Source organism: Rhincodon typus, chromosome 7 (assembly GCF_021869965.1).
Source record: "Rhincodon typus isolate 14 chromosome 7, sRhiTyp1.1, whole genome shotgun sequence".
Classification (NCBI taxonomy): Eukaryota; Metazoa; Chordata; class Chondrichthyes; order Orectolobiformes; family Rhincodontidae; genus Rhincodon; species Rhincodon typus.
In genome coordinates, this window is record NC_063338.1 from 28,461,578 (window position 1) to 28,485,857 (window position 24,280).

At 37.7% G+C, this 24,280-nt stretch overlaps 1 protein-coding gene across 8 annotated transcripts in view; it reads left to right on the forward strand.

Moving 5' to 3' along the window:
- Positions 1 to 24,280, forward strand: part of LOC109920960 (serine/threonine-protein phosphatase 6 regulatory ankyrin repeat subunit B) — a 162,273-nt gene that overhangs the window by 96,923 nt on the left and 41,070 nt on the right. For 4 of the 8 annotated variants that reach the window (XM_048599173.1, XM_048599174.1, XM_048599175.1 and 1 more), the window contains 9 exons: positions 953 to 1,165; positions 4,980 to 5,058; positions 7,764 to 7,878; positions 9,635 to 9,717; positions 10,455 to 10,572; positions 10,883 to 10,951; positions 11,340 to 11,480; positions 11,918 to 12,001; positions 18,056 to 18,167. In XM_048599173.1, coding sequence (XP_048455130.1) covers positions 953 to 1,165; positions 4,980 to 5,058; positions 7,764 to 7,878; positions 9,635 to 9,717; positions 10,455 to 10,572; positions 10,883 to 10,951; positions 11,340 to 11,480; positions 11,918 to 12,001; positions 18,056 to 18,167 — 1,014 coding nt within the window. Of the gene's footprint in view, positions 1 to 952; positions 1,166 to 4,979; positions 5,059 to 7,763; positions 7,883 to 9,634; positions 9,718 to 10,454; positions 10,573 to 10,882; positions 10,952 to 11,339; positions 11,481 to 11,917; positions 12,002 to 18,055; positions 18,168 to 24,280 lie in introns of those variants that run through there. The other 4 variants (XM_048599176.1, XM_048599177.1, XM_048599178.1 and 1 more) reach the window with 2 other exon arrangements.

Genomic DNA, 24,280 nt, shown 5'->3' on the forward strand with positions numbered 1-24,280 from the left:
TGATGTTGACAGACATTAATATGAACTTAAAATCACATCTTCACTGATTTCAGTGAAGATATTTCATTTGTACATCTTAAGAATTATGTTGGTCATAATTAATCACCAAAAAATAAGAGCCTAGCTGAAAATGAGAATTTTGTTGAGGGGCTGTATATTTGTCAAAATATTTGGCAATGGTTTCATGTTCCAGTCTCTGAAACTGGCTACTCTAAATCTTTTGAGTTATTCTGGTTCAGTGGAATCTTTAGGAAGCTTTGGGAATCTCCATAACATTTTGAGATATTGAAAATAAGTACTGTTATGGATACAGTAATTGGCTGGTTTTACATCATTAGTTTCCTAGTAATGATGTTGGAGATACCCAGCTTTTTTATTGGTGTCTGTACATAAGACAGAAGATAGTAACTTAACTTGTGTTAACAAATCAAAAGAGTAGAATAAACCCACAGATCTTAAAAAATGTAATTTAAGGAACCTGATTTTTAAACAAATATCAGTTCACATATAGGCTGTACACATTAAAAATAAAGAATCCATATATGGCTGAAGGAAGACATTTATGTAAAAATAAGCTTGATATGAAATTGTATAATTTCAAGTTTTCTTCCTTTAATGTACACTTATGTTAAAAAAAAAAAAAATCAAGACCTGGTCTGAATCTGATCAGGCATGCTATCAATACAACATTGTGACTAGTTATTGTGTGCCAAAATTAACATTGTGACTTTTTTCTCTGTTATTCATTCATATTGTCTTAGTCAGGTATTAATTTCAACTTAAGCATGTTGAGCTATTTCTCCAAATAGGACGTTTTGTATAAATTTAATGTTAATTTTAGATTAAAAGAGGCCACAAAATTTCTGTTTAAGACAATTACGATTTAGTTTGATTGCACATACAATGCCAAACACGTTTTCTACATTTATGCACAATTCACTTTCTATGGCAGATTGATGAACCGAATTTATATGGAAATACAGCTCTCCATATTGCTTGTTACAATGGACAAGATACTGTGGTCAATGAACTTATTGACTATGGTGCTAATGTGAATCAACCCAACAACAAGGGATTTACACCTTTGCACTTTGCTGCTGCTTCAACCCATGGTGCTTTGTGTCTTGAACTATTAGTAAATAATGGAGCAGATGTCAACTTCCAGGTAAATGTAAATTTTTATAACTTTTTAAAGGAAGTTATTTTTAATATGGCAGTTATTTTCAGGGTAGATAAACTGTTCCATAGATACAAAGTCAAGTCTTTGTATATTTTCAAGGTAAGAGTCTAATTTAATCTGTAAATACTCGTAATAACTCGACCTAACCTATCGCAGCTCCTATATGTCTCTGCCAGTTGATGAAGACTGATAATTACGCAGCACTACTTAACAGTGGAGACTGGTACTCTCCTTTACTCCTAAATGATATCTATGAAGAAATTTGAATACATTTTGAGTTTGTTTTACCTTTTCTCAAAAGAACTACAATTCCAAGGCTCTATTGATGGCTCATTTGGTCAAGTCTGTATGTAGCTGAGTTGTACAGACTAGGTTTGCCTTTCTGAATTAATTTAATTGACCTCTACATCAATAACATGCCTAATTTTCCTTTTGATATTTTGACATGATTAGGGACAATTAACATTCAAAGAGAAATTCAAAAGCCTAGGCACATGGATGATATTATAATGTAGAATATGCAGGGTAGATTGATCTTAGTAGGATAATAGGTCGGCACAACATCGTGTGCCGAAGGGCCTGTACTGTGCTGTACTGTTCTATGTTCTCATTTTAAACAACAAAACAATGCCACTCATTTAAAACAAAAAAAACTTTATATAAATAAAGAAACTAACTAAAACATCTAATAGTAACTTAAATATGTTTATATTAACATATTGTTATTCACTCTGGTTTACTACGTCTCCTAAGAATTCACTTAAGTATTTTTCCACGTTATGACATACCTCGGCTACAAGCAGGACTTGAACGTGGACTGACTGGTTAGGAGGAAGGGACAATACCTCTGTACCACAAGACCCTCAGAATTCTCTCAGAAGATGCACCAATCATAGTTATTTATTTCTTTTGGGATCACCGTAGTAATGCCACAGACTTGTGCAAGATTTTCCTCAGCTTTACTTTCAAGGGTGAAATTTTCTTGTGCCATCTTTTGTGGATGCTTCAATGTCTTGTTCTGGTCAGATTGACTGCCCTTGAAATCAATACCAAATTTGACCAAGTGTGCCATTAAGGAGCTGCATAGAATCCCTACAGTGTGGAAACAGGCCATTTGGCCCAACAAGTCTTCACTGACTCTTCAAAGAGCATTCCATCCAGACTCACCGCCCTTACCCTATCCCTGTAACCCTGCATTTCCCATGGCTAATCCACCTAACCAACACATCCCTGGACAGTAAGGGGAATTTAGCATGGCCAATTCACCTAACCTGCATATCTTTGGACTGTGGGAGGAAACTGGAGCACCCGGAGGAAACCACAGCACACCATCTCTCAAGGGCAACTAGGGAATAAATGCTGGCCCAGTCAGCTTTGTCAATATCCCATGAATGAATAGAGAAGAAACTTCCAAGGTAAAATGTTTTTGTTACTTTTTTTTTGCCATAAACTCAATGGGGGACCACTATAGATTATTCCACTTGTTTCAAACTGTGCAATCTCTCAGCTTCTGTTCCCTTACCAAAGTTAAATTGAGATTGAGCCTCATCTGCTACTCACCTGTTAAGACAGCATTAGTTTTTAACTCTATTCTCAGCATGGGCCTAGCTGTTATTTATTTTGACTATCTCTTGTGAGCTACAAACTGTACCAGCTATAAACTGCTATTAACTCTCAGCACATACTCAGATAAATTGAGTCAGAGTTTTACAGTACAGCTATTTCTCCTATAATGTGATAGTTGCATTCTTGTCTGACCTCAAAATCGTGGTACAGGGAAATTGCTATACCTGTACAAGCAGTGTCAGCTATTCATCATTCACATTATAGCCAATTCGTGTTAATGAAACACGCATTATAGTGGAAATACCTGTATGATAAGAGGCCCTTCAGTCTATTTTCTTTGCATAAGTCATCAAGCATCAAGCACTTAAGACCATTTTCCAGCACTTGGCCAATAGCCTTGTGCTATGGTGCTTCAAATGATTGTCCAAATACTTTTCAAATGTTGCGATGGTTCCTGCTTTACCATTTCTTCTAGATATCCAGAATTCTATGACAATGAAGCTAGTTCTAATATCTATCACACTCTGGGTGGGGAAAAAAATGGTTAAATTCCTCGGAACTTCCTGCACTTTACTTTCAATCAGTACCCCAGTTATTGATCCCTCTTCTAAGGGAAAACATTTTTTTCTTATCAACTCTATGCTCCTCAATTTTTTACATCTCCAGTTAGGTTCCCCTCAGCCTCCTTTGCTCCAAGGATAACAACCCCAGCCTAACAAGCCTCTCAACATAGCTGAAATGCTCCAACTCAGCTAACAAGCTGGTGAATCGCTTCTGCACCTTCTCAAGGGCAGTCACATCCTTCTTATAATATGATAACCACGCTGCACTCAATACACCAGCTGTAGCCAGACTAAGTTCTTGTTTGTCTCCATCATAACATCCCTGTTCTTGTATTCAATGCCTTGACTAATAAAACAAATAAATGGGTCTCTTTTGATATAATGGCACTGTTCCAACCTCTGCATCAAGAGGCCCAAGTTCAAGTCCCACCTGCACCAGCCAGGTTTTCTAATTTTCTACTAACATTAGAAAAATATCTAGAGGCATTGTGATGCATTGATAATGTGCTTTGCCACATAAATCTGAAGTAGTAGAGAGTAGTAAGGGCGTGGAATGCCCTGCCTGCAAAAGTAGTAGACTCGCCAACTTTAAGGGCATTTAAATGGTCATTGGATAAACATATGGATGATAATGGAATAGTTTAGGTTAGATGGGCTTCAGATTGGTTTCACAGGTCGGCGCAACATCGAGGGCCAAAGGGCCTGTACTGCGCTGTAATGTTCTATGTTCTATGTTCTAAAAAAGCAAGTATCTCATATTCTGCCTTAACTACCTTATCCACTGATCCTGTTGTCTTCAAGGATCTGTAGGGATGCACACAAAAGTACCTGCGTAATTCATAGGGTCCCATCATTCGTTATGTACTCCCTTGCTTTATTAGACTTCCCAAAATGCATTATCTCGTGCTTTGCAGGAGTAAATTCCATTTGCTATTGTTCTGCCTGTCCAAATAGCCCATCTATGTTGTCCTGCAGTCTAAGGCTTTCCTCCCCACTATTTACCACACCACCAATTTTTGTGTTATCTGCAAACTTTTAGATCAGACCTCTTAGATTCATGTCTAGGTCATTAATGAACACAACAAACAGCAAGAGCACCGACCCACTGGAAGCAGGCTTCCAGTACCAAAAACAATTTTTGGCCATCACCCTCTGCCACCAAACCAGTTTTGGATCAAATTTGTCCTGGATCCCATGCGATCTTAAATTTTTGACCAGCCTTTTAAACAAGAGGACTTTCCAAAGCTTCATCCAATTCTATGGTGATGTAACCTGCTCTGGGCTGTCCTCTCACCAACCATTTTGATTACATAATCTCAAAATGCATTGATGCAGACCTCGGTGCAAGATTGGAGAACTTGAAGCCTACGATAAGCCTTTTTTTTGGCTAGTTTACTGTGTGACAGCTGTTGAGTTGGCGAGCTGAATTAGCAGCTTCCTGAAGAAAAGCAAGCGTCAGGCCTAAGCAGAGTTTCTCATGGAAGGATGCTTTGTCCCCATTTTGTTCCTAAACAATATTTTATCTCTTCAAAATTCTATTAAATTATGCTTTTCAACTAAGACACAACACCATGCACAAGTACTAAATGATTATCACATTATCTGTGATCAGGCTCAGTAGTATAATTACTCAGAAAAGTTGGTGAAATATGTACTTTGTTATCTTTCAGAGTAAAGATGGCAAGAATCCGTTGCATATGACTGCTGTCCATGGTCGATTCACACGATCACAAACACTTATTCAAAATGGTATGCTTAATTTTTTTTCCACGCATTTTTCACAAATCATTGTACGTGTGACTTTTTTTGACTAAAATACAAATTTGAATATTGCATTTTGGAATTGTTTACATTCTTGATTTTTGGAGGTGAAACAAAATTGTAATCTTAATTTATTAAGCACGTAGCAGTTGAGGTCAGTACTGTTCTGCTGTTTACATCTTATATCGTTGAATTTTTGTTGTTCATAGTGTCAAATCATTTTTCCTAATTATATAAAGTTTCAGTAGGAATGAATAATTCCTGTTTATCACTGCACATGCTTTGGAATTTTCACTATTCCAAAATCAAAAGCATGTGTGATAGTGTCTAAAAACTGTTGAAGAATATCCCAAAGGGAAGCTCTCAAACAGAAATCAAAAAACACTTTATGCTATTGTGCATAGTGTCTCAAAAATAAGGTGTATGGTTAAAACTGTTTACACGTACGAGACAGATACTAAAATAGTTTTTGGAAAAGAAGATCTACGGTTGGAAAACTGCATTTCTGTTGTGTTTGTCTTTGGCTTGACATTCCTACTGGAAAATAAATAATTTAAGATTTTATTATGACCTATTACTGGAATACAGGTAGTTTTCCTATAACGCGATAGTTGCGTTCTTGTGTGACCTTGTGCTATAGAAGATTGTGTTATAGGGAAATAGCTGTAGAAAGTTACTATACCTGTACAGCTGAAAGTTCATGTTATCCAGAGTCCACTATTAATCAATTGCGTTACAGCCAATTTTCATTAACGAAATACGCGTTATAGCAGAACTACTTGTACCAGCCCAAATCTTCCGATTTGCGACTCACCTAAATATTGTTTGAACAACCCAGTTCTGTTTTGATGCCATTGATAAATTAGCAATGTTCTCAATGGTGTTTCTGTCATTCGTTTAGTGCAGCTGCTGAACACATGCAGTCTATTTCTAAAAAAAATTGTCACTACTCTCCTTCCATTACACACTCCCACTTCTTGCTTTCCTCTCTGATCCTTCTACTTGCTACCTCTACCAAGTGCCTCTCGTCTCTCACGCCTCCTGTTCACCCTGCCATTCTTCCATAGTCTCCTCCCGTGTTATTTGGGAGGGGGACATAGTGAGGAGGATTGGGGGAGAGGTGGCAAGGTGGAGGTGAATTGAAAGGGTTAATACTGTAATTTTATTAAGAGTTAAGAGAATTTTTGGGATCGTTAGTTTGAAGGCAGACAACTGATTTTTAATGTAAAAGTTGCAATCAGGATCATAACTCACCTGTGATAACCAGGTGTAGAGTTGGATGAACACAGCAGGCCAAGCAGCATCAGAAGAGCAGGAAAGTTGACATTTCGGGTCTAGACCCTTCTTCAGAAAATTTTTTTTTCTGAAGATGGGTCGAGACCCGAAACGTCAGCTTTCCTGCTCCTCTGATGCTGCTTGGCCTGCTGTGTTCATCCAGCTTTACACCTTGTTATCTCAGATTCTCCAGCATCGGCAGTTCCTACTATCTGATAACTCACCTGTGTTTTGTTAAATGGGAGAAAAGGATTTTCTTTCAGTTTTTGTTTTCGTTCAGCATATTTTTGAGGAATATGTTCGGTGTGCTGAACAAGTGATGGTTGTATACTTTGAAATTTGAAGGTGTTCAAGATCACTTCTTCATTAGAATAATCTTCCAGAAAACAACTAATTCATACCACACAGTTGGAGAGATTGCACTTGTATCTATCAAATAAGATCATCTTTTATTGGCTGCCATTGCAATGGTGGAAATTCCTATTCCTTTCAATTCCTGATAAACTTTAGTATACAATGAGTTTAGACTAACAGATGTTAGATTCACCTGACTACTCTTCTTTTTGAGGAATGACAAGACTGTCTGGTCTCATTTATCCTTCCAAGTTCTCTGGAAATCGATTGAAAATTTTTCATCTTTCTCTGTTCAAATCATTTAGTTCATCATTTAAATTATTGTCAGTGTAACGTAACCTCCTTGTAGCACCCACACCCCATTTTCAGTCAAACTGTTCTTATTCCAAGAATCTAAGCAGCTTGCTTTCAGTTGACACTGTTTCCTATGCTTAATCTGACATACATGCCAATGCACGCGTTTTTTTCCCTCCTGCTTCTCTCTGGAGACACAGCGGTCTTATCTGAAAATTACCCCTCACCCCAGGTGCGGTGCAAATTGGATATGGAATGGAGTGCATTTGAATAGAAGCAGAGCAGCAGCAAGGCAGTGAAGTTAGGATATAAATTTCTGATTGCTTGGTATATTGGTTATAGGTCTCACAACCATTGATTTGAGGAAAGTGGGGATATTTCATAGGTCAGATCTAAAAAATTGGAGGGGATTGCTATGATATAAGAATGAGTCAGATTCTCTGAGATAGAGGGATAAGGGTTACAGATGAATTTGAAAATGAGTATAGGTATTTCTAAGTTAACACAGTCGAGAAAAGATAACCAGTGGAGGTTGTCATGTCTGTAAATGTGGAACTAAACGTATTGAAAATTGCAGGGAAGCAGTAAACCTAGAGATGATCGAGCTGTAGATGAGCTAATGGGGTGAATGTTAGCAGGTGATCGTTGCAAGAGGAAAGACTGACCTTTATAACCTATATAATGGCACAGCACCAATACATTTGGTGCGGGTTATCTGTATAATTTGCAAATTACACCTCTTTTAAAAATGTTTTTTTTCCCCCTTGAAGGTGGTGAGATAGATTGTGTTGATAAAGATGGCAATACCCCTTTGCATGTGGCTGCCAGATATGGACATGAACTTTTGATTAATACTTTGATAACCAGCGGAGCTGAAACAGCAAAGTAAGTTTCTGAATGGCGGATTGCATTCCTCTTCAAATTTCTATTAACATCTCAATATTAACAAGTAGTCTTATTTGTCTGCTTGTTAACTTAGCATGTTGGTTTACTACAATATCAAACTGCAAAAAAAGTGCCAATTCATTTCCCTCCCCAGCTCCCAAGTAAATCGTATTTGTTAGAATTATAAGACTTAAAGACAATATTATTTCATTATGTCTGATTTTGTTTTCTTGAGAGAAAGCAAATTTCACTTTGGTCCTAAATCATTTAGTTACTTTATTAGGTAAATAGCTTCTCCATGAAGTCATTCAATTTAATTTCACACACCCACACACCAAATTCACTCCAAAATTTTCTGCTACCAGGATCTATCTTTGTTTTGAACGAAGAATTAAGGATTTTCATTGAGACGTGGTAAGATATAAGAAATATTCTATGTAGTTTTAGCTAGAATGAATATTGTTTGAAAAGTTGTTCAATGTTAGTTGCTTCTTAAAACAAACCTAGTTGTGTCAAATTATCTGAGATAACAAGGTGCAGAGCTGGATGAACACAGCAGGCCAAGCAGCATCAGAGGAGCAGGAAAGCTGACGTTTCGGGCCTAGACCCTGTGTCAAAGTATCTTACTGGCAGGCATTCTCTGAAATGTAAATGTATGAACTCTCCTGTTTTCTCCCAATATTTTCCGATGAGCCTTCTCAGTTCAAAATCCGTGCAAGACTGTTGGCAAAATGAGGATTGAATGCCGCAACTCTGTATTGCATTTATATTATCAATAAAATACTAACAACAATTGGAAACATAAATTGAAATGAAATGTTCATCCAGCAGTTTGCTGGCCTGTTTGCATTAAATTGGTGATTTTCTGTGGGACTCCTCCGGGGTGCAGCAGTTTGCTTGGGAGTTGAATAATCTTTCCGTAATGTTACCATCCATGAAGTAACTCAGTTGGAGAGATGAAAGATGGTATCATATTTGTATGACTTCTATTTTAAGTTAGTATGGGAAATATAAATCCATACTACATTAGCTCTGACTGTACTTCACATCTAGTGTTCATTTAAGATTTAAATGTTATCATTTCCACTTTGGCTAGTGTATTTTGTGGATTATGTTGAACAAACTCATGTTTAGATTCATATTATATCCTGAACAGAAAACAAGATCATCACATTTCACTATACTTTTATGAGAGATGCTTTCATTGTCTTGTCTTTTGGAGGTATTCTGGAAGTTCTGTGATATGTGATTTGTTTACGTGAGAAATGACAAATATAAACTTTGTATTTTCGTTAAGAAAAAATTTATTTTCTTGCTGAAGTTGATGTTGAGCTTAGTGGAAATAGATCATGATGGGATATTTTGACAAATTGAACTTCCATAAATTATGGCATATGTTTGGTAAAAGTTGTGGCATATGTTGAAATGTTAGCAAATACTGAAGTATTTGTTCTATTTCATTGACTTTTTTTGGCATCTTCTGCCTTTTAAAGAAAATTAAATGTTTGTGATGTACTGTCAAAATCAACTTTAGTCCTTATTTAAAATTCCCAGACTTTAAACTAAACTTTAGACAGCAAATGATCTTAGTTTATTTGTTTTATTGTTCAAAATGATTGAGCATGCTTTATTGCTCACTTCCCAAATTTATGTGGATGTCTTGTTGAAGTTTGTGCACTTAACAGAAGCACCTAGGAGTTTAAAGACCTAAAAATGTATTCTATTCTATGACACAATTGTGATGTTTTTTTCTTAGGTGTGGCATCCATGGTATGTTTCCCTTGCATTTAGCAGCATTGAATGCACATGCAGACTGCTGCCGGAAGTTACTGTCATCAGGCAAGTATATTAACAATATAGGACCACTTGAATTCTATCAATGATCATGGTTTTGTTCACTTGATTTATTGCTCAATGATTTCCTAGTCTCTTTGTTCTTTAATAGTTGCCCCATTATGATTATAATTCTGCATAGTGCATGGTTTTCCTGAGTAGCAATGTGTCATTAGCTGCAGTATCCTGTATTGTTTTAGAAATCAATGACTGATTTGTTTATCTTGGCACATGTTGAAACAATGCTAAATACTGGTAGCTGGCAATTGCCAGTTCCCACATGATACTTAAAAAGTGTCTTCTCTGCTAATGAGTAATTGCGAGTTGACTGGCTCGAATGTATTAATAAAGCGTTTTGCTAATCGTGCATTTATTTCAAAAGTAAGATATGCTGCTGCTGCTCCACCTAAGTATGGTCAAGGAGCAGAAATCTAGCCTGTTATTTAATATGAAAAGATTTTTAGCCCCTCTTTTCGTTGGAGGCAGAAAAACTGATTATGTACTCTCACTATAAAATGTTTACGTACCTAATACATGTAGCATGGAGTAGAAATTGAATAAAAACAAATGAAATTTAATTATATGCATCCAAATTATTTAGTACTTCAACTTGTATCCTGGAATAACATCTTAGCTTTGAGATTTAGGATCCTTTTTGAAGGAACCATTTGCTTGGGTAGCTTGTAAACCGTTGCCTATGCTAATTGACTTCTGTCTTTGCAACATTTCTTGCGGTCTACTAGGACAAAAATATAGCATAGTGTCATCATTTAGTAACGAGCACGTGCTGTCTGCAGGCTTTGAGATAGACACCCCTGATAATTATGGAAGGACTTGCCTTCATGCTGCTGCTGCAGGAGGGTGAGTTCAGTTTGAACAAGAATGCATTTCTCAAATATAATTTAATATTGTTTTCCTCTCAAATTGTTTTGTTCAATATACATTTAAATCCTGAATGTAATTTATATTTTTTTCATGGAATTCCTCAAATCTTTGAAGTAGTTGATTTTATTATTTACACTTGTTTTACTAACTTTCTGCCAGTTCAACATAATATTTTGTTCTCATTATCTTGCTGGTTAGTTTGTAATTTAGTTTGAATTTTGACTTTCTTGAGAGAATATTTTGTTGTACACCATTACACTCTAACACACCTTATGTTTCGTCACAGCAATGTTGATTGCATAAAACTACTACTGAGTAGCGGAGCGGATTTCAATAACAAGGACAAATGCGGGAGGTGTGTAACTTGTGCTCAACTTTTGTAATAAGTTCAGCAGTTACAGTTAGTTAGATTGTGGCTTTGCTGAGCACAGTAGCCAGCAGCGCATTTTTGTTTTATTTGTGTTTGCTTTCTCAACAGTTTAACAGTTTTCAATAGAGAGCATTTGAAAAACTTAATTGAAAATTCAAGGGTACATATACCCATACGTTTATTAATATTTGCTGACACAAGTTTGTGATAATTAATTTTGAATGTTGCAACTGAGATGTTTGATTTTATTTCCAAAGTTCCTTTAACAACTAGCTGATGTGGTCTGGTCAAAGTATGTTTTTTAAAAATTTTCTTGTGGTTTGGACATCCCTGAAATTGAGTCTAAACTCCATATTTATATGATATTTTGCAGGACTCCATTGCACTATGCAGCTGCGAATTGTAACTACCAGTCTATCATGACGCTAGTGTCAACAGGGGCCAATATTAATGAAACAGATGAACGAGGCTGCACTGCTTTACACTATGCTGCAGCATCTGATGTGGACAGAAAGTAAGAGCAGCTTTTTACGTGGCCTGAAGTTATAAGTTTATAACTATCCTGCTGCTAATGATTTCTGCATTGTAAACATGACAAATTAAGACTTCAGTGCTTGTTTAACACACATACATGAACTGACTTTGAAGTAGGCCTACTATAAATTTTTCACAGTTCATGGAGGCCAGCCCCTGTGATAAATTACTTCAAAGCTACAAAATTATTTAATCTATTGAATTAGGTCTTGGGTATTTTGTGATAATTATGGAATTGATTTGTAAAAATAGGGTATTATAGGATTAGAATAAGGAACTGAAATTGAAAGACATTTTACAAATTCTCTAAAATCTTTTTCTAACAACGGAGAGTGTAAGTTAACAATAGCTTTATTTTGAAATTTTCATTGATTTTAAGTATCCTAAACTACCTGAACATTTGAATTCCTCACCAAGGAAGAAAAGTATCTTGGCAAATTCGGATGCAAATGTTGAAGAACTTGAAGACACCAATGAGAAAAAAGAGAAAGAGGCCTCATTGTAAGTTGAAATTTTCCAGACATAATGGTTGAACTAAAACTTTTGTGATGGTTCTTACTGCTTGTTTGACCTTCAGTGCTACAATTTTCTTAGTTTTTAACTACAATTTGCTGTACATCAGGAATGGAATGCTTTGCTTTGAACTTCAACAGTGAAGGGTTTTCCTTTGTATCTGAAACATTCTTTGCTATGATAATATATTCTGCTGGTTGTTCACATTCATCTGAAATGGGTGCACTGCCAAATTGAGCAGGTTTATAAGGAAGTTAGTGCAATAGGTTCTGATTTAAAGTTGACTCAATTAACAGTGTTTCACTTTAATGTTTTTAACAAAATAGTGACATATTTATTTTGTGTTGAGTTTCAGTTTAACATTGTTTGCCAGACTTGTTCCCTGGCATACCTGTTTTCAAGCCCTTGCTTTCTGCCTTCCCACTCAGGGCACTTGGCCTGCAGTCTGTTCATACCCTCCCCTTAATTCGTCTTTACCGTTTCCCTCCCATTCCTACCCTACGTTGTTATCTTTGAAGTCTCCAGTGTCCGTTTCTGTTCTGCTGTCTGCACTGACTTCCTGGCTGCATCTAGTGGCAGAAGCCACCTGCACCAATCAACTACTGTCACTAGATGGAGCCTGGTCAATTCAAACTTCGTTAGATGAGTAGAATTTTAACATGTACCTGAATTTACAATACCTGTACTTGCCTTTAGATTGTGTTTTATCTTTATTTTTAAAAGTATTTTATTTTAAAAGTCACCTTGTTTATGATGCAGGTAGTTAGGAATGTACACCATTTAAATTTAATGTTAAGTTGTTTTCTACAGAAATCTTGAACTATGTAACTGCGCAGTGTTTTGTTTACGTTTTGTGATTTAATTCATTTATTTCAGCTGGGAGTGGACATGTATGGTATTGTCTTTCAACTTTCACGTTGTTTCCAAACAAAAAATCATCTGCAGAAACATAACACTGGCTTGAACATTGGTTCCTATGGGAAACCATGCTTCATTAAAAGTTGTGATTTTCAGTAATGCAGGCATGACTTTGAGAGGACTTGCTGTACCTTTTAATTGCCTCATTTTAGATTCATCTTTTAATGTTTTAAATGAGGATACCTTTAGATGCATGCATGTATCCATACACACAGTGTGTTATTAGTTAGCATACAGCTTCATTTCTTGTACTTATCGAGTTGAGTTCGGTGAAAATGGTATGAGTTTTCCTGCATCTGATTGAATACGATTGATCATTTACCCTTCTGTGATATTAAACGATTCCTCTCTGATGACCACTCATCTGAAATGTTCATTGATGCTTTTGTTAACTCCTACTTTGCCGTTTTAATGCACTCCTGTCTGGCCTTCCAAATTCTTCCCTCTATTAATGAAGTCATCCAAAATTCTGTTGTTCACATGCTAATTTGCAGCAATTAGCTTCAGATTTAAAACTCTTATCCTTATTTTAAAATCATTCTATGCCTTGGCCCATCATTATCTGTATCACCTATATCCCAGATCTCTCCAAAATGTTTGCACTCTAATTCTGGCCTTTAGAGCTTCTCCAGTTTTAATTGTTTTGTAGTTGGCCATATCTTCAGATGTCTAGGCCCTAACTTCTGGAATTTCTTCCTAAAATCTCTCTGCCTTTCTACCTGGTTTTTCTACTTCATGACATTCTTTGAAATATTTCTGTTTACATTTCAGTTTGGAATATCCCAAGTATGCCATGTTGTCTTACAGTGGACTGTGGGGGTTAGAAGACCTTTCTTCCATTTATTTGGATAATTTTCGCAGAGGCAGTTGTACTTTTGGACTTGTGTAGGATGGAATTCGCTGAATTAGAGGAACAAAATTAGATAAAAGCTGGTCAGGCAGACAAAATACTAACATAGCATTCGACATATGGTGACAGATTAGGCCTCAAACTGAGTTTGGAATTTGTGCAGGAGGAAGAAACTGGAAGATTTGCCTAGCTTGAAATGATAAGAAATCCACAGTAGTCTCACAGTGAAAGATAGTTAGCCTTGTGCTAGAGAACAGTCAGCTTCAACAATTAGCGAATTGTCATAGAGTCATACAATGCAGAAGATGTGCTCAGCTATTGACACTGTGCTGATCTATCTACACAAATCTCACTTGCCAGCTCTTGGCCCATTGGCTTAAATATTATGACAATTAAAGTGCTCATCCACGTACTTTTTAAAGGTGGTTTCTAGCCTCTACTACTCTCCGAGACAGTGCATTCCAGATCCCCACCACCTTCTGGGTGAAAATGTTTTTCTTCAAATCCCCTCTAAATTTCCAGCCTTTCACCTTAAAATTATGCCCCTTCTTGTTGACCCTTCAACAAAGCAGAACAGCTGCTTTCTATCCACCCTGTCCATGCCCCTCAAAATTGTATACACCCCAATCAGGTCCCCCCTCAGCCTTCTCTGCTCTAATGAAAACATATCCAGCCTCTGTTTAGAGCTAAAATTTTCCATCCTATGCAACGTCCTGATGACTTCCTCTGCATCTCCAGTGCAAACACATCCTTCCTATGGTGCAGTGACCAGAACTGCACACAGTATTCAGCTGCGGCTTAACCAAAGTTTTGTACAGCTCCAACGTGACATCCCTGCTGTTAGTCTGTTGCCATCACTAATAAAGGCAGGTGTCCTGTATGCCACCTTGACTATCTTATGAACCAGTCCTGCCCTCTTCAAGGAACTGTGAACAAGTGCTCCAAAATCCCTCTGCTTTGTGAACTTCCTAGTGTCCTGCCATTTATTGAGTACTCCCTTGTTACTTCTTCCAAAGCACATCATCTCAGACTTATGAAGGTTAAATCCCATCTGCCACTGATCTGACCAACCCTGCCTACATTTTTGTGTAATCTAAGACCTTCTTCCTGATGATTAACTACTCTGCCCAATGTTCGTAACACTTGCAAAGTCACTTATGTGCCCCCACCCCCAAACTTCTTCAGATACATGTTCTCATCTACATATATCGCAATGACCCAGCAATGATCCGTGTGGTACATCACTGGACACTGACCTCCAGTCTCTCTCAGCATTCTGCCAGCATCCACCATCTCCTATCACTAAGCCAAGCTTGGATCCATCTTGCAAGTTACCCTGGGTTCCATGTGTTTTTACCTTTGTCAGTCTCCCATGTGAGACTTTGTAAAACGCTTTGCTGAAATCCATATAAGCTACATCAACTCCATCATTGATGCACCTGATTGTACCTCAAAATTCAATCAAATTTATGAGACGCAACTTTCCTCTAACAAAGCTATGCTGCACAGAGGCTTTTGGAACAGTCTTGGAAAAAGTAGTATATGTACATTTAAAACCAGGACAAGAAGTTGAAGAATCCACAATCTGAGATATTTCAAGAAAAGTTGGAGAGTTGCTTAGCCACAACACAGTGGAAGGAATTCATGAATTCTGTACCTTGGAGAATAGCTGGAACACTGAGGGAAAATTATGTGAATTTAGAGGTTTACTGTATACTTAGTGTTCAGTTCCAGAAGGAGTGAATGAATTTCCAAGAGGCTTTGAACAAATAAGGGATCTCTTTAGGGAGGCTGTTTGTAATTTTCTGAAGTGATCATTGTGCATTTGGATTTCTCTTTTTAAATGTTTTATCATTTTGGTAGGGATTATTGAGGTGTTAAGTTAGGTGAAAGAAATGACTTGCAAACTAAACTTTTCTTGATTATGGATTCACAGCATTTAACAACTGATGGGTTTGCACGACGATGGCTAATATTGGAAATTAAAAATTTTCATCGATATAATAAAGATACCATTCTGATGTCTGTTAGCTGGATGGTTGGTTTTCATGCAGAGTGATGCCAACAGCATGGGTTCAATTCTTGCACTGGCTGAGGTTACCATGAAGGTTCCACCTTCTCAAGCTCTCCCTTAAGGCCTGATTATCCTCAGGTTAAAGCACCATTAATGAGTCTCCCTATTGAGACTGTGGTGACGTTACATTGCTGATCTGATATTGGAAGTTAACGTGTGTTGGAAAATGGTACTGTAGGAGCACTCTTGGTCATTTTGTATTTGCATGGAAATGTGTGCTGATAACATGGACTACAAAGTGTACAACAGCACTAACTTACCTTGCAATTAAATGGTCCAAAGTGACCATTTCCTACATTAAATGTGGGCAAAGAACCTGGACAGTATAATTTTAATCTGAGCATCTAAACAGGCAAAATACGAACCCATATTGACCCTTAATCAAGAAAGTCATTCCAATTGATTCTTGAATCGAATCATCCACAGTCAGCCATGTAGCAAAAGAACAGCCAGACATAATTCAAGTGATTGCTTAAAGTTACTTAGTTGCACGCACTATAAAAGCTCTGAATATTGCTGACAGCCTACCATTAAGACAACTTGTTGCACTCTGTTCTCTCAGGTCTAACCCTAACTTTATTATGAAACCTGTTGACAAGTGTGCTGTCTGTGGCATGCCAGTCTCTCTTTCGCAGAGGTTGAGCACCAACTTTCAGACACTTCGTCCTACTGGACCATGACCCCAGCACTGAACACCAAGCTATTGTTTCACATACTATCTCTAAGCTAATCTTCTCTGTAAAGCTCTCCTCCACAGCTTCCCATCTCAACCACCCTCTCAAGCCCCCTTCTACCTTTTTTCCCAAATATCTGCAAATAAGTTTGTTCTGGTAAATCTATCTTTTCTGGTTGTTGCTTTCTTACAGATCTTATTTATTCCTATCTTAACCAATTTTTCCCCTGCTTTCAGTCTCTTACCATTTACACTCATGATTCCTCTGATATTTTCTGGCCAATTCCATAATTTCCAGTCTTCTGGCCTCATTCGTCACCTCTTTGCCATGGACATGCAATCCCTCTGCGTGTGCTCCTCCACCAGGACACTATGATAACTGTTCCTTCATTGAGAGGAGGCCTGAACAGTCCCCATCCATCACCATATTCCTTCTCCTCTGCTTTGAACAGTTCCTCCTTTGACTCAAATGCAAAATACTGCAGATATTGGAAATCTGAAACAAAAACAGCAGCATTTGTGGAGAGAGGGTTTCTGAGGAAGTGTCATGTCAGGCCTGAAACATTAATTCTGTTTTTCTCTCTCTGCAGATACTGCAGGATCTGCTGAGTTGCTCCAGCATTTTGTGTTTTTCTCTCCTTTAACTTGCTCCACTTTCTCGAAGCCAAAAATGTGATTTTGGATCTCTGAGTTAAATGGAATGTTCTTCCCTTCTCTTCTTCACTTCTATATTTCCATTTCTGAGGATAGACTGTTCACCACTACCGACTCCCACAGCTGCCTTGACTACTTTTCCTCATGCACTGTTTCCTGTAAGGACTCCATCCCATCTTCCCAGTTTTGCTGTCTCTGTTGCATCTGTTCATAAATCAGGGACCCCAGTTGTATTCTTCAACATGCTGGTTACATATTCAGTTCTTTTTTGTAGTAGGAGCTAGAGAAATGAATAACAACTTATTGACCTGTAGGGTGGCCTACTTTGTATTTGGTAGTTTCTGTTATGAGAAAGCTGAGCTCTTTGTCGTCCTTTAGTAATTTTCTTTTGTCCTTTTTATTATAAATATTTAGCTTATAAAAGTTATTTCAGTAAGCTATGCACTTCTTTAATCATAATTTTTAATTTAAATGGTCTACAGGTCAATATTCCTGAGAGCTGCAATGTCATTTTGCGTTGACACATTTGATGTTGTCAGTGCAATTGTGACTTTCTAGTGTTTGGCTAAGTTCAGATGACCAGTGTGCAGCCTGAATAAATTGGACTTTAGCAGCACTACTGTGATGTGGGATGGGTGGTGGTGAGGATAGATAGGTCAGGTGAATTTCTTTACTGAATTTTTGCAATGTAGCCAGGTCTTCACAAAATATAAACTGTGAATATGTTTGAAGAGATGAATGTATCTGCCAATTGGAAATTGTATTAATGTTAAGCAGGAATGATGCTACAAGGTGGGGATGGAAGAAAGGATGAGATAAGAGGGAAAAATAGAACACTGATTAATTCCAAATCTTTTGTCAAATGTGTTACAGCTGTTTGCAGTATTTACTTCACAATGATGCCAATCCAGCAATACGAGACAAGCAGGGTTATAATGCAGTTCACTATGCTGCTGCATACGGGCATAAGCAATGTCTGGAACTGGTAAGCGATATAACTTATATCCCATGTAATCTCTTCATTCACCAAAAAATTTGCAAAATTTATTGCAACCTAAAATTGTCAATTTACTAAAGTTGGTATGGATTGTTTGACTGAGCTGAGAGCAATACAATGCATTTAGGATGGATACAGATACATTTGTGATGTCTGTTTATACTTTCAACCTGAGGCTTTTTTTCAATAAGCTTTTTTAAACACTACATTATGTTCTCAAAAACAATTGCTATCAAAGCACTTTGGTGCAAGTGGTCATAATTCTATTAATTTTAAAATAGTTATGGAAAAGGATAGAACTGATCAAAAAGTTAAGGCCCCAAATTGAAGTAAGGTCAATTTTGACAGTATTATTTGACAGGAACTTTCAAAAGTTGATTTGGAGAGGCTATTCACAGGTAAAGGAAGGATTAGGAAATGGGAGGCCTTTAAAAATGAAATAGAGAGATCACAGACAGTATGTTCCTGTTAGTGTAAAGCGCAAGGCTGGTAGGTGTAGGGAATGCTGGATGACTAGAGAAATTGAGGCTCTTGTCAAGAAAAAGAAACAGGCATGTATCAGATATAGACAGCCGGCATCAAGTGAATCCCTACAGGAGTATAGTAGGACTAGCTTTGGCAAATAGTGTTATCGAGAACCCAAAGAGGTTCTATGAATATATTAAGGGCAAAAGAGTAACTAGGGTGAGTATAGGGCATCTGAAAGATCAATGTTACCATCTATGTGTAGTACCACAGGAGATGGGTGAGATACTAACAGAATATTTTGCATCAGTATTTACTGTGGAGAAGGACTAAAATACTTCGGGAAATAAATAGTGATGTCTTGAAAAAAGTTCATATTACAGAAGAGGAGATGCTGGAGGTTTTAAAACATATAAAGGTAGATAAATCCCTGAGAACTGATCAGGTGTTTCCTAGGACTTTGTATCATCAGCAGTTACTGGTGAGATGCAGGAAGACTGGAGGTTGGGTAACATAGTGCCAACTTTTAAGGAAGGCGGTAAGGAAAAGCCAAAGAACTGTAGACCGATGACCCTTACATCAGTGGTGGGTAAATTGTTGGAGGAGATTCTGAGGGATAGGATTTACATGCATTTAGAAGGACTGATTAAGGATAGTCCGCATGGCCTTGTGCATGGGTAATCGTGTCTCACGAACTTGATTCAGTTTTTTGAAAAGGTGACAAAGAAGATGGAAGGCAGAATAGTAGACGTCTATACGGACTTCAAAAAAATGTTCGACAAGTTTCCTCATGGCAGACTGGTTACTAAGGTTAGGATCCAGGGGAAGCTAGCCAATTGGACACAGAATTGGCTTGAAAGCAGGATACAGAGGGTGGTGGAGGGTTGCTTTTCGGACTGGAGGCCTGTGGCCAGTTGCCAGCGCTGTGCTACAAGGATCAGTGCTGGGTCCACTGCTTTTTGTTGTTTATATAAATGATTTGGATGTGAATATAGGAGGTATAGTTGATAAGTTTGAAGATGACACCAAAATTGGTGGTGTAGTAGACAGTGAAGAAGGTTATCTCTGTGTACTATGGGACTTTGATCAGATGGGCCAGTGGGCCGAAAGGTGACAAACGGAGTTTAATTTAGATAAATGTGAGATATTGCATTTTGATAAGGCAAACCAGGGCAGGGTTTATGTAGTTGACAGGGCCCTAGGGAGTGTTGCTGATTAAAGAGACTTAGGCGTGCAGGTTCATAGTTCCTTGAAAGTGGACTCGCAGGTAAAGGCAGGGTTTGGCATGCTTGCCCTCGTTGGTCAGAATGTTGAGTATAGGAGTTGGAATGTACAGGACAGTGGTAAGGCCACTTTTAGAATACTGCGTACAATTCTGGTCGCCCTTCTATAGGAAAGATGTTAAAGTTGAGAGGGTGTAGACACGATTTTAGAAGGATGTTGCTAGGAGGGTTTGAGTTGTAGGGAGAAGCTGAATAGGTTAGAGCATTGGAGCTAAGGGGTCACCTTATAGAGGGTTTATAAAATCATGAGGGGGTATGGATAGCGTGAATAGCCAAGGTCCTTTCTCCTAGGGTGGGGGAGTCCAAAACTAGAGAGCATAGGTTTAAGGTGAGTGTGATCAGATTTAAAAGGGGCCTGAGGGGTAACATTTTCATGCAATGAGTATGGAACGAGCTGCCTAAAGAAGTGGTGGAGGTGGGTACAACTACAACATTTAAAAGGCATCTGTATGGGTATATGAATAGGAAGGGTTTAGAGGGATATGGGCCGAATGCTGGCAGATGGGACTAGGTTAGATTGTAACGTCTGGTCGGCGTGGACAAGTTGGGCCGAAGGATCTGTTTTCGAGCTGTATGACTCTAAAAGCAAACCATTAGTCTACATTATAAGCTTGATATTGCTTTATTTCCATTGGTTGAGACTTTTTATTTAAACTTAATTTTTCTTGAACTGTTAAAAGTCTACCTAGTACAAAGGAATATATCTGTTTACTTCTATTTTTCACGTGCAAATATGTTCCGCGTGTCATTAACTGACAATAATCACATTAATATCTTGATATGTTTTACAATGTCTCATGAAATGTAGAGTCTTTCTTTCAACAAGTGTTTCAGGAATAAAAAAAAAAATTCTTAACAAGTAGAATATCTAAATAAATGCTTTTGAGCAGCACTTTGAAAATGTTTTAAAATTACATTGTGTGTCATCTCTTGATCTTCCCAAATGCTACAGAAATTAGTTCATAAGAGAATCTCAAATTTAGTAACTGTTACTTATTTTGTGTTTATATTATGTTAGGCACCTTCACTTGCACCAAAAAGGATCAGTACAATTAACCATTTTTGTAGAGACCCTTGTATTCTCCTGCCTTGCTATCTTTTGAGAAAGAATGATCACGTAATTGAATAAATTGAGAATGTGCAGAATTTGTAAGGGTATATTGAAACGTTTATATTTAAAAATTTAGACCCTTCAAATGAAAGTTTTGAAATCTGAGCCATTTCATGTTGATAATGTGCATTCTTGCCATATGTTGCAGTTTCAAAAGTACAGAATTGAAATTCAATTGAGCCCTACTGAGAGCCTGATTGAACACTCCCAACTTTTCAGAAGTATTCAGACAGCAACAAAAGTTCCAGATTTATTTCTTGTGTGTGAATTTCTCTTTTAGAACCTGCTGCAACTGGATTTAAAAGTAAAGGAGCTAGAAAGTCATTTGACATTCTGTGGTTGAGAACTCATGTGAAACTATGTATGAAATGCATGTAAAAGCTAAACTTGTATTCTTGCATTGCTGAATAGCTGAAAAACAGTTGTTAGTAGCAAGAGTATATTGGAAATTAATACACAGTTCTTAATAACTCAGTGTCAAATTGCATAGCAATCCTTGCCAAGAATGCATGAAGAGCAATATGCAGTATTTGTACATTTCATTGTCCTATTCTAAAGAAATTAATGAACATTTGTATTTTAAAATGCATTTTTGTGTATTACCACATAGAATTAACTTTATAATAAATATGTCTGGAATGTACATTTTGGGATTTTATAATTGCTAAAGATGCCTTGTAAATATTACATGGAGTTGATTCTTCAGTGTCAAGTTTGTCTTTCAAAACGTCCCCAATTTGTTTGAACTTAAGAATCTGGGAAATAGGTGTAAAAGTAGACCATATGGTCCTGAACGCTGTTCGATTCCCAGAGAGATTGAAGAAAAGCCATGATTATGCTCGTTCATGTAGCAGCAACAACCCAATGTGGTAGGGAATTCTAAAGTACTACAACCTTCTGACTGAAGGAATTTTTTTTGTCATACAGACACAGAAAATTAGAGCAAGAGTAGACCATTCAGCCCTTCAAGCCTGCTCCACCTTTCAATATGATCATGGCTGATTCAATTTCATATCCTGTTCCCACTTTCTCCACACAGCCTTTGATCCTTTGTAGCCCCAAAAACTATTCACAGCTCCTTGAAAATGTTCAATATATTAGCCTCAACCACCTTCTGTGCCAGAAAATTCCACAGGCTTCCCATTCCCTGCTCCTCATCTCCATTGTAAAGGGCTTACCCCATAACCTTAAACTGTGACCCTGATTCTGGACTCCCCTGTCATTGGGAACATCTTTCACATATAGATCTTATATAAACGCCTCCCCCACCACCCATTCTTCTAAACTACAATGAATATAGACCTAATTGATCTGGTCTTTCTTCATTTGTCAAGTCTTGCAATATCAGGAATGAGTCTGGTAAACCTTCATTGCACTCCCTCCGTAGCCAAAACATCCTTCCTCAGATAAGCAGACCAAAATTGCATTCAGTACACCAGATGTGAACTCACCAAGGCTCTGTACAATTATAGCAGGACATCCCTGCTCCTGTATTTGAATATTTTCACTAAGAAGATCAACATACCATTTGCCTTCCTTACTGCTTGCTGCACCTGCATGTTTATTTTAAGCCACTGGTGTACCAGGACACACAGAAGTCTCATTGTGCACACATGCACACACCCTCCCCCCACCTCTTCCCTAGCTGGAATCCAGACATTGACCCCTATGGTATCCCACCAGACAAATACCCTGGAATGGAGATTTTCAGGCCTTTGGGATTTATCAAACTTTAACACCACCAACCTCCCCAAAACCATTTTCCAACTAATATTGATTCCGTCCTGTTCCTCCCTGCTGCTTTACCATGCATTCCTCAACCTTTTTGGGACCTTATTTGGGTCCTCCTTTGTGAAGACAGAACCAACCCATATATCCAATTAGTCTGCCATCTCTTCAATTACCCCATTATAAATGGAAGGTTTGAGTTGTAAGGAGAGGCTGGATAGGCTGGGACTCCTTTCCTTGGAGCACAGGAGGCTTTGGGATGGCCTTTTTACAGATTTATAAAATCATTAGAGGGCATAGGTTTCAGGAGAGAGGGAAAAGATTTAAAAGGAACCTGAGGGGCACTTTTTTTGCGCAGAGGTTGGTGCATATATGGAACAAAATTCCAGAGGAATGGCAGAGGCAGGTGCAATTACAACAGTTAAGATATTTGGACAGGTGCTAACTTTGTGTTTTGTGCGCAAGTACCCCCAAGTCCCTTTATGTTGCACCTTTCTGCAGTTTTTCTCCATTTTTGTACTATTGTTCTTTTGCTGTGCCTTCCAAAATGAACAACTTCACATATTTTCACATTATACTCCATTTGTCAACTTTTTGTTCACTTACTTAACCTATCAATATCTCTCTGTAAACTGTCTGAATCCCTCTCGCAACTTGCCTTTTCACATATTTTTGTCTCGTCTCCAAATTTGGCCACAGTATATTTGCTTCCTTCCTCCAAGTCATTAATATGATACTGATACCTATGAAACCCCACTGGTTACAGGTTGCAAACCTCAAAAAAAAAACACTTATTCCCACTTGCTGTTTTCCCAGCTGTTAGTTAATTTCCTATCCATGCCAACATACTACCTCCAACACCATGGGCTCTTATGATTTAACCTTGATGAATACCTTCTGGAAGTGCAGATAATTCCCCATTCTGATTGGGACTTCTTTGGAAAACTTTTAATTGTAAAGAGGGTTCTGCTGCTTGGCCTGTTGTGTTCATCCAGCTCTACACCTTGTTATCTCAGATCCTCCAGCATTGACAGTTCCTACTATCTCTTAATTGTAATCACTGATTTGCAAGCATTAGGAAAGGCTGGCCATCATAACAAGTCAATAAAGTGCAATACTTGCATTGTACTAAGTTCAACAGTATTCATTTATCTATTTGTAAAAACAGCATTCAGTATTTAAATAACTCTTTTAGACTAATAAAATGCCTCAAGGCAGTAATCAAGAGTGTTTGTTATCAACCAAATTTGACACTGAACCACACATTGCTTGGGGAGCTATCTCAAACCATGGTTAAGAAATAAGTTTTACAGCATTTAGAGAGGAGAGAGAGAAAGACGCAGAAAGATTTAGGCTGTGGCCTTGACAGCTACAGGCACAAATCGTTGGTAGACTAATTAAAGTCAGGAATGCTCAAGTCCAGGATTGGAGGGCGGCACATATCTTGGAGAGTTGTAGGTGGAAGAGGTTACGTAGAAATGGATTGGTTAGGGCATTGAGGAATTTGAAAACAA